The sequence below is a fragment of the Xenopus tropicalis genome, chromosome 3 (genome assembly GCF_000004195.4).
Source record: "Xenopus tropicalis strain Nigerian chromosome 3, UCB_Xtro_10.0, whole genome shotgun sequence".
In the NCBI taxonomy this organism is placed as follows: Eukaryota; Metazoa; Chordata; class Amphibia; order Anura; family Pipidae; genus Xenopus; species Xenopus tropicalis.
Window position 1 is genome coordinate 24,875,599 of NC_030679.2, and position 10,620 is coordinate 24,886,218.

Genomic DNA, 10,620 nt, shown 5'->3' on the forward strand with positions numbered 1-10,620 from the left:
TAATGTATGGTAACGGTAACTGTTTTAATTGATAAACAAAGCATGCCCTGAAATCTTGCAATGTGATTGGTCAGATAGCCAGGCATGTTAAGCTAAGGTAAATAGAGGACAGAAACTTAGCACCTAGGCAAAAGTTTTGTCCTTTGCCACAATACACTGCTAAGTAGTTGTATGAACTATGATATGTGTAATCTGGTTGGTCAGATAGAAGGCATGGGATTTTGGGGTAAATGGATGGCAGAATTAAGTTATGCAACTTTGAACACCCGTTGGTACATGTTTTGTGTTTGCTGAGTAGTTCTCCAAACGATAAAGTTCAAAATCTGCTTGGGTCAGATGGATAGTAAATTGGAGCTCAGCACCTTTGAAGGTATTTTTTTCTTTTGCCACATGTCCTTCTGAATAATTCTCTGATACTATGGAATGGCACAATATGATCAGTCACATTAGCAGGTATGTCATTTAGCGGAAAACAGATGGCATATTTTACATATTTTATTGCATTTGGGCATTTAAACTATGGAATGCAGAACTCGGGGCCAATGTTTTGTGAGTCAAAAGTAGTCATTGCCCTATTCTTGGATGACAAGATCACTGGTTTTCTTGCATTCTGTACCCAAATGAATGGTAACATGAAATAAACATGGAAAGGGGCCCCATTGCTCGCTGTTTTGATATCCTTGTGTATGGAAGAATGGTCTTTGAGAAGTTTTGATCTCTACTATGACTGACTGCATAAAGAACACACAAACAAAGAATAGAACAAAATGTCTGCTTTATATATAAGATATATAGAAATCATAGAGTGGACAGAATTTACTAAGATTCAAGTTCCAAGATTTATCATTCTGAATTTACTATGACATTTCTAATGTATAAACTTAATTTAGATATTTTTTTCCAGTCATCAGTAGAACTACTGACCCATAAAGTCAAAAATATAATACAATTGTAACAAAGTTTTAATGAATAATTAAAATTAAAGGCAAGACAGAATGTATTTTTATTTTTTTCCAAAAAGTCCAAGTAACGGTAATGTGTTGACAGAATTCCCACCATTAACTCCACTGAGAACACTATTGGCTGTTCCAAGAACAGTATTTACTACACTTCCCAATCCTGTGCTTCCTCCAGATGTTCCCCCAGTTAGGGTATTCCCACCAGGAACACTATTGGCGGTTCCATCAGCAGTATTTGGTAAACCTGCCAATCCTGTGCTTACTCCAGATGTTCCCCCAGTTAGGGTATTCCCACCAGGAACACTATTGGCGGTTCCATCAGCAGTATTTGGTAAACCTGCCAATCCTGTGCTTACTCCAGATGTTCCCCCAGTTAGGGTATTCCCACCAGGAACACTATTGGCGGTTCCATCAGCAGTATTTGGTAAACCTGCCAATCCTGTGCTTACTCCAGATGTTCCCCCAGTTAGGGTATTCCCACCAGGAACACTATTGGCGGTTCCAACAGCAGTATTTGGTAAACCTGCCAATCCTGTGCTTACTCCAGATGTTCCCCCAGTTAGGGTATTCCCACCAGGAACACTATTGGCGATTCCAACAGCAGTATTTGGTAAACCTGCCAATCCTGTGCTTACTCCAGATGTTCCCCCAGTTAGGGTATTCCCACCAAGAACACTATTGGCGGTTCCAACAGCAGTATTTGGTAAACCTGCCAATCCGGTGCTTACTCCAGATATTCCCCCAGTTAGGGTATCCCCACCAAGAACATTATTGGCGGTTCCAACAGCAGTATTTGGTAAACCTGCCAATCCTGTGCTTCCTCCAGATATTCCCCCAGTTAGGGTATCCCCACCAAGAACACTATTGGCAGTTCCAACAGCAGTATTTGGTAAACCTGCCAATCCTGTGCTTACTCCAGATATTCCCCCAGTTAATGGGTTCCCACCAATTCCTCCATTAAGAACACTATTGGCAGTCCCCACTGCAGAATTTAGCAGATTTCCCACTCCTGCACTTCCTCCAGATGTTCCTTCAGTTATGGTATTTCCACCAATAACTCCATTAAGAACATTACTGGCAATTCCACCAACAGTATTCAACAAACCTCCCAATCCTGAACTTCCTCCAGATATTCCCCCAGTTAATGGGCTCCCACCAATACCTCCATTAAGAACACTATTGGCAGTCCCCACTGCAGTATTTAGCAGATTTCCCACTCCTACACTTCCTCCAGATGTTCCTTCAGTTATGGTATTTCCACCAATAACTCCATTAAGAACATTACTGGCAATTCCACCAACAGTATTCAACAAACCTCCCAATCCTGAAGCAGTCCCCACTGCAGTATTTAGCAGATTTCCCACTTCTGCACTTCCTCCAGTAATGGTATTTCCACCAATAACTCCATTAAGAACATCACTGGCAGTTCCACCAACAGTATTCAACAAACCCCCCAATCCTGAAGCAGTCCCCACTGCAGTATTTAGCAGATTTCCTACTCCTGCACTTCCTCCAGATGTTCCTCCAGTAATGGTATTTCCACCAATAACTCCATTAAGAACATCACTGGCAGTTCCACCAACAGTATTCAACAAACCTCCCAATCCTGAACTTCCTCCAGATGTTCCCCCAGTTAATGGGTTCCCACCATTAACTCCATTTAGAACACTATTGGCAATTCCACCAACTGTATTCAGCAAACCCACCAATCCTGTGCTTCCTCCAGATGCTCCTTTTGTTATTGTATTAGGCAGAATTCCTTTGAGGAGATTTGCATTAGCTATTACAGAAAGTCCTCCATCATCAATTTTACCTCTTATCTCCCCATTATTTAAGCAATTTATTCCCAGAGCACTTTCAGTGTTTGTGCCAAGCCCTGCAACAATTTTTTCTGTTAGCCCTAACAATGATGTAAGTCTTCCAAGTTTTGTCTCCAGTTCCATTGAGCCACATGACACTTTACCACACCCAGATGTCACATCCCCTAGTTCTGATGTCATGGCTCTGAGCCCAGAGACAGTTTCTGCAAGACCTGACATCACTTCTCCTATTTTTGATTGCAGGTCACTAAGCTCTGATTCCATCCCCCCAACTCCTGATTTCAAATCCTTAGGGCCTGATATTACTCTGTCAAACACTGATGTTAATTTACCCAGCTCTGATTCTATTTTGCTAAATTCTGGTGTAACTCCTCCAAGCCCTGTCTCTATTAGTCCTGATGTCACTCCACCAAGTCCAGAGGTAGCATCCCCAATTCTTGAGGTTGAATCTCCGAGTTTTGATAGTAGTCTTAAATTTTTTACTGTTATATCATCTTGGAGATTTTGGCTTTTGGCTAAATTCTAAAGAAAAAAGAAAAAAAGACATGTATAACTATATTTCATTATATCAGAGTTTTACACACTCAGTGGATCTATAACATCTTAGAACTGTGTATTTATATTCTATTAACATTAAAATGTACAGATTAGAAAACAATAGGATAAATGGGCAATGCCCTATCATTGATTGACTTTTGGAAGTTTATGCAGTTTAAAGACAACTTTTATTATAAATATAAACAGGCTAAAATTATGGAAAGACAAGGTATATATATATATAGTTATAGTTGACCGGAAACAAGGTTGACAAGGTTAGCAGTTCTGAATATTTCAAAGAGAGACACAAAACGTATTCTTACTTGAGATACACACGGTGGAATCGAGATTGGTGGTAAAATGACTGCATTCTGAAAACAATAAAAAGAAAATCTATTAAATCTTGATTCCCAAAACCATAAAATATTGTGCCTTAAATGTAAAATAAGGAAACTTTTGAAGTTAATTGTTAGAGAAATACTGCCTCTGTGTAAAGATTAACTCCCACTTCTTTAATACATTTTTACCTACTTGCTGCTATCTAAAACTTTTAGAATTATCGGCCACATTCAAACTGTTGAGAAAAAGTTATCTCATGGTTTATCACGTGAAAACTCATGGACAAGATTTAATTCAAGGAGAAAAAGTTGAATCGCATCTCAATTTGAATTTTGTCCATGTCTTTTCACATGATAAACCATGAGATAACAATTTGAACTTTTTTCTCACTGAATTGAATCTGGCCCAATATGTTCAGAGATTTCATCAACAATTTTTATTTAAATTCCAAATGCACACTATCAGCTTACAGAGGCTTTATTTGGTAGTAAATCTTGTTTTTATTCAACCGAAACTTGCCCCCAAGTCAGGAATTCAAAAATAACTCCCTGGTTTGGGGGCACTGAGGGCAACATCCAAGGGGTTGGTGAGCAACATGTTGCCCCTGAGCCACTGGTTGGGGATCACTGCTCTATCTCTACAAGTCCAGTAAAAAAAAATTTTAATAGCACTATATAAATTATTTAAATCTTGTTTTTTCATTCTTTTTGATCACAAGAAGCTTGCTGACACCCTTTTATGGAACCTGTTATCAAGAAAAGTTTAGCATCATCCTAAAATCTTGTGTATGTTCCAGAAAGTAGGACCTGATGCAGATGTCCAGGCACAGGTTATGCAATTTTAGACCTTGAGGAGAGAGGGGTGAATGTCAGGGGGGCAGTCAGATCTAGAAAGTGCAGAATGGAAAGTGCAGGTTGTGTACCAGATTTGGCAAATATTGAGGTCTTTGTCAGATGAAACTACATAGGTTGCACTTTTTAAGAATGACCCATTAAATAAATGTAATTTAGACATCTACACATATGCCAGAATGCTTTAATAGCCAGTTGATATTCATTTGGGATGACTAGTTGGATATTCTGCAACTTAGCACTGAATAATTGTGTTTAATGGTCTTTAAACAGCTTTAGGCTAATGACACATGGACATTTCACCATCAGGGGAAACAGCTAAAGTCAAATTGCTTCTCCCCTCTTTTTACCACTTCTAATAGTAATCTATGGAAATGTGGGGCAATGAGCATACATACTGGTGACAGACAGACCTCTGCTCAAAAATGCGCAGTAAAGCACCCATCTGTCACCACTATATATAGATTACTGGATTTTAGATTGCAAACTTGTGCAGGGCCCTCTTTACCCCTTGTAAAGGTTATTGGTTGTATTTTTGTATATAAGATAAGATAACCAAGGTTTTCACAAATGCCATTGTTCTATAAGCTTAGTAGTCCTATTTCAGTTAAAAATACTTTTAATTATTGCTTGTTTATATGGTCAAAAAATAACTATTGCTATAAACTAACTGCAAATTGGTTTACCAGTAATTTCATGACCATCATTAGCAGATTCTGAAGTGATTCATTTCCATTCACCAGTAGATCTTCCTAAGCCAAAAAAGAATAAGAAATGTACGTTGTCATCTCTGTATTTCACAAGAAATATGAACATTAAATAGATTTAGGGGGCACCTTATCAAATGTGCAGAAGACATGTGTATTTATTAAGCTGTGTAATGAATATTGGTGTATGTGTAGCTTAATGTCAAAGTCTGTATTAAAGAATAAAGCTTGGAAAAGTCACATATAAAAAACACCATTTATTGCCTTTTTATAAGCTTATTACACAGCTTTTTACAACAGATATTATTTTGTGAAATTTTCCTATTTATTTTAATGATTATTTTGTAATTTTGTTAATGTGTTAATTAATAGTGTACTGTTTAGCATTGGTCTGGCATTAAAAGACACCTTTATAAACATCATGCTTTTTAATAGATGATTTTAATGATCACAGCACATTGCCTAAACTCATGCAAAAGACTACAATGGAGATTTATAAATAATCCATTTAACTGATGTGACGTTTTCATTACAAAATTATTTAGTTGTACATAATTTTACAGACAATTATGTGGTCCTAACTGTGTAAGATAAATTCAGATAATAAGCAATATATAATTTGTGGGCAGATTTACTAAAATGTAAACTGAAGAATCCTAAGTCGTTTCAGCAGTTAGAATTTCAGCATAGTTACTAAAGCTGGGAAAAAAGTGTTAGATGAAGTAGTCAGACACAATTCTGTTAAGTGGAAATGCTAGAAACAGGGTCACACTGAGCTGCCGGGACACCGTGAAAAAACCTGGTGGGCCCCAGCAGCCCAGACCTGATCCTTGTAGCCGCATCCCCTGGCCACCGATGTCCTCCCCTGGCGCGTTTCACTTGCGCGCTCAGGGAAGGACGTTGGGTGGGTGGTGGGGGCCCGGCGAGGTACCTTGGGGGTACCCAGTGGGCCCTGCACCCCCCAGTCCGACCCTGGCTAGAAATGTTAGATCTTAGCAGCAGCAGTTAGATATATCACTCCTTTAACTCTTTAACCCCTATTGCAAAGTTGCAATAAAGTTTAAAATTCAGAAAACAAATGAATATCTCTATCTATCTGTAACTTCCTAATTTATTGCTCGTAAACACTTATCTAACAGTATAAATGTTTTATTTTGCCTGACAAAGGGGCCTTAGGGCTCTGGTACACGGGGAGATTAGTCGCCCGCGGCAAAACTCCCTGCTCGCGGGCGACTAATCTCCCCGAGTTGCCTTCCCCCTGCCATCCCACCGGCGAACATGTAAGTCGGCGGCGGGATGGCAGACGCGGCGGCACGATTTCGCGCAAATCGCCGAAAAAGACTCGCAAGGCTTTTTCGGCGATTTCCTGAAATCGCCCCGCCGCGTCTACCATCCCGCCGGCGACTTACATGTTCGCCGGTGGGATGGCAGGGGGAAGGCAACTCGGGGAGATTAGTCGCCCGCGAGCAGGGAGTTTTGCCGCGGGCGACTAATCTCCCCGTGTACCAGAGCCCTTAGAGCTCCGAAAGCTTGCAATGTATTTTTATTGTTAGCCAATATAAGTATCATTTCTACAATACTCTTGTATTTGTATTTTTTTTTATTATTTTTGACACTGGCTAACACTGTACTACAGGTTTTGTTTTGTGATAAGCATGGAAAAGAAATTTAGGCCGACAAGTTTTGGTTTTTTTACGAGCATTAACACTTGTTACACAATCATTGTTGGATCTGTCCCTAAATCTAGTATAACTAATCATAGTAAAAATCTTAAAATAGATTGCATTTTGTATAGAATTGTAAATTAGACTTTTACTATATTGGCATCTCTTCCAAAAACTTTTCCAATGGTGCAGTCATTAAAAGTCTAGAACAGAAAAACACAAAGAAGTTTAAGGTAATGTTGAACTAATAATTAATTTTTGCATTCAACATCAGTCATTACTATGACAAAATAATATCTTAAGGTTTTGTACATGTACCATTATGTACTGAAAAAACTGACACTTTACTAGAAAACAAACTGAAGTGACTCCTCCACTATACTTTGGCCATAAACATTCATCAATAATAATAGGCCATGATAGTAAAGACATGAATTCCCATTAATATAAAAATATAGACAGCCCAGAAAACATTAGGAGAAGCTCTAACTAGTTACAGGGATAGGAGGAAGGGGAAATAAGGGAAGAAATAAGAAAATATCAGTCTAGGCAGCAACAGAAAAGATAATTAGGAGAGCATAACAAAGGTGAAAGAGCAGAACATAAGGGGAAAAAATACATATACAGGTATGGGATTCCTTATCCAGAAACCCGTTATCCAGAAAGCTCCAAATTAAGGAATGCCCATCTCCCATAGACTCCATTTTAATCAAATAATTCAGAATTTTAAAACTGATTTCCTTGATTACCTTGTAATTGATCCCAACTAAGATATAAATAATCCTTATTGGAGGCAAAACAATCCCATAGGGTTTAATTAATGTTTTATTGATTCTTTAGCAGACTTAAGGTCCAAATTATGGAATGACCCCTTATCCGGAATTCCCTTGGTCCCGAGCATTCTGGATAACGGGTCCTATACCTGTATATATACACACATACAACACAAAAGGGCAGATTTATCAAAAGTTTAGAGGTTAATACATAAAAACTCACCCACAATCTGTTCATTCCTATGGGATTTTTAGAAGCGTATTTATCAGTCGGTGACAGAACTCACCATTTGATAAATACATTTCTAAGACTCCCATAGGAATGAATAGAACACGGATGAGCTTTTATGTATTAACTATTATTCTTAACTCACATTGTGATAAATCTGCCCCAACACTTTTACTACTGTGATTGTAATAATGGGATATGTTAAAAAAAAACTTTATGAAAAATGCCCACAGTTTTACAGAAATGGTGAAATACCTACCAAAAAACTTTTGGAGAATTTCATTTCATTTCAGCTCTGACTCTTTTTGTACAGCCTATAAAATATATACTTACTACAAGTTTTTGAACAGCTTGGAAAAGTTCGTTTTTTTTCTCTGTATCCTGAACAAAAAATGCAATGTTTTTATTACCTGATATTATTATTACATGATAACAAAATGAGATTTAAACTGAATATGATTAAAACTGGTATAAATTAGGCATGATCTAGTTATTAGTGCTGTTAAAGCAGGCGTCCATCCAAAAGTGTTTTTGGACCAATAAAAAAAATGAATTTTTAATAAGAGTTAATGAAAAAATCTTCAGTGATTTTAAAGTTAAATGTAAATATTATTGCAATTAAAAGCATTATGTGTTTATGCCTTTCTGTTCTTGCTCTTGAAACAGTACAGAAGTCAGTTCTCCCCATTTGGCTCATTTGGCTTCTGTTAAATTGTTTTAGAAGTTAGAAACAGAATAGCAAAGACAGGGTTAATGAATAATAATAATAATAATAATAATGTATAACATGTATAAATCATTTCAGAACCATTAAAAAAATAATGTTTATTGAAAAGCTGCTTATATTCTATTAACCAAAAATAATGGATATAGTTCAGAGTTTTCAAATAAGTCTAGGTTAGTCCTCCGTATGATTAAAACTATATATCAACAGTTTTATATAAAAATGAACATTTATATCATTTACTAATACAATCTTATATTTAAATGTTTGTTTTAATAAAATGTATTTAAAGAAAGGTTTTACAGTGTTCATACCTTGCATTTATAATATGCACATAGAACATCTGACAATGTAGCAACCGTTGCTGGAAGATTCAGGAACTGTAAAATATATATATTTTCAGATATTTGAATTGTCTGTTCATTTTTAAACAATGAATTCAAAATGAATCATGGCGAATGCTTTCTTTTTTCTGTCACAAGAAATAATGCACATACTTACCAAGGAGCTTCTCAGGCAAGACAAATCTGTATTAGGCTGCTGCTGACATTCTATATAACCTCTTGTTCCACAATATGGTAAGCAAGGTGCTAAATGTATATATGCAAAAAGAAATAATTATCTATTTTTAAAAAAGTTATGTTACATTTTATTGTAATTAGTGAATTACGTATTGGCCTCCTAGCATACATTAAAAATAACACACTGATAACTTACTGATGCAGCAGCTTATAGATAACAGTAGGAAGAAGGCTTCAATCCCCATGGCTGTGATTCTAGCTCTGCAAGTCAAGTCTAAACGCAAAATCTCTTATAATATCTTATCTGCATTCCGGTGGTTCAATTATAAAACATGACATTTACAGAACTGAGATACTGACCATTCCTGTTATAACAGATGGGATAAAACATGAAAGGGACTTTGCAATATTAGAACTGTACTCCCAAGATAAAAAAAACAGCGCTGATAATCCATATTAGTTATGGTATAATATTGCATATGTGGTAATTAACTGTAGCCAGAAACTCTTATAGTGTAAAGTTTCCAAGCAAATCAAACATTATGTCAGCATTGCACACACGTTGTGTAGATACGAGAAGGATGTTTGCAATCAACAGTCCTAAAAGATTTCTAAGGAGAAGGAAAGGCTAAAACAAAGAGACAAGAAATCCTGTTTCTTTTGACAGAGAACTTTGTGCAGCGTTTCTGTGAGGGCTTATGGCTGTATTTACATAGACCTTTCTGATAAAGTCTATGAAGATTTTCATTCATTCAGGTCATGGTATATCTAGTATAAATAAATCTAAAGCAACTGGACTTGTTAGGTAATCATTGAAGACTTACAATGATTACCTGACGTGTCCGGTTGCTTTAGATTTCTGATAAAGCTTACTTAGTTTTTACATTTCCTTCTCCTGTAATAGATAAAAGGTTCTTATTTGGGTCTGTAAATGTGCACCCCACTGGGTGCAGTTTTTAGCACAAGAAAAGGAAAATAAACAATTAATCTTGTTATATATGTTATATAATAACATCTAATCCAAGAGGATTTAACTGATGATTATTTGGCATACAAATATCCAATGGATTGTATAAGGGTTGTATAGAAAAAAGAATTACACCGTAGTACAAAAGTTCTAAAGTCAATATTATCTTTATCAATCATATACTTTGCATTTGTTTTTGGAGCTTTTCATTGATCTAGAACACCCTTATTATTATTTATTATCCATTTATTCAGCACTGATGTATTGCAGGGTACAAACAATTCACAAAGGATATTGTCAAACCCATCAGTTCCTGCCCCCATGGAGGTTTCATTCTAGGGCCTAATTGTTACTCTTTTATAATGAATTGTCCTACTTATTATGCCTATTCATATTTCTGATCAAACTTGATTCACGTATCAGAACAACTTGATTTATCACTTAGCTCTTAAGTGTTGATTTATCTTTTGTTATTGTATAACTTAAATATAAACTATACCCCTGTTTGTGCACTGTGCACAATTGTGTT

At 36.5% G+C, this 10,620-nt stretch overlaps 1 protein-coding gene across 1 annotated transcript; it reads right to left on the reverse strand.

Annotated features, from left to right (window-relative positions):
* Positions 1 to 781: 781 nt before the first annotated feature.
* On the reverse strand, positions 782 to 9,183 carry LOC116409469 (uncharacterized PE-PGRS family protein PE_PGRS46-like). Its single transcript, XM_031898124.1, has 7 exons — positions 9,105 to 9,183; positions 8,918 to 8,983; positions 8,213 to 8,260; positions 7,030 to 7,080; positions 5,193 to 5,258; positions 3,640 to 3,687; positions 782 to 3,301 (listed from the first exon to the last, which is right to left on the reverse strand). The coding sequence occupies exons 5-7, from the start codon at positions 5,211 to 5,213 to the stop codon at positions 1,004 to 1,006; spliced, it is 2,367 nt and encodes a 788-aa protein (XP_031753984.1). The 5' UTR covers positions 5,214 to 5,258; positions 7,030 to 7,080; positions 8,213 to 8,260; positions 8,918 to 8,983; positions 9,105 to 9,183; the 3' UTR covers positions 782 to 1,003.
* Between the last annotated feature and the right edge of the window lie 1,437 nt (positions 9,184 to 10,620).

Coding starts and splice junctions, on each gene's coding strand:
- LOC116409469 (XM_031898124.1), bottom strand. CDS start 5,213: ATGATGGTCATGAAATTACTG. Junction 3,688..5,192: donor TGATGGTCATGAAATTACTG/GTAAACCAATTT, acceptor TATTGTTTTCAG/AATGCAGTCATTTTACCACC. Junction 3,302..3,639: donor TTCCACCGTGTGTATCTCAA/GTAAGAATACGT, acceptor TTTTTTCTTTAG/AATTTAGCCAAAAGCCAAAA.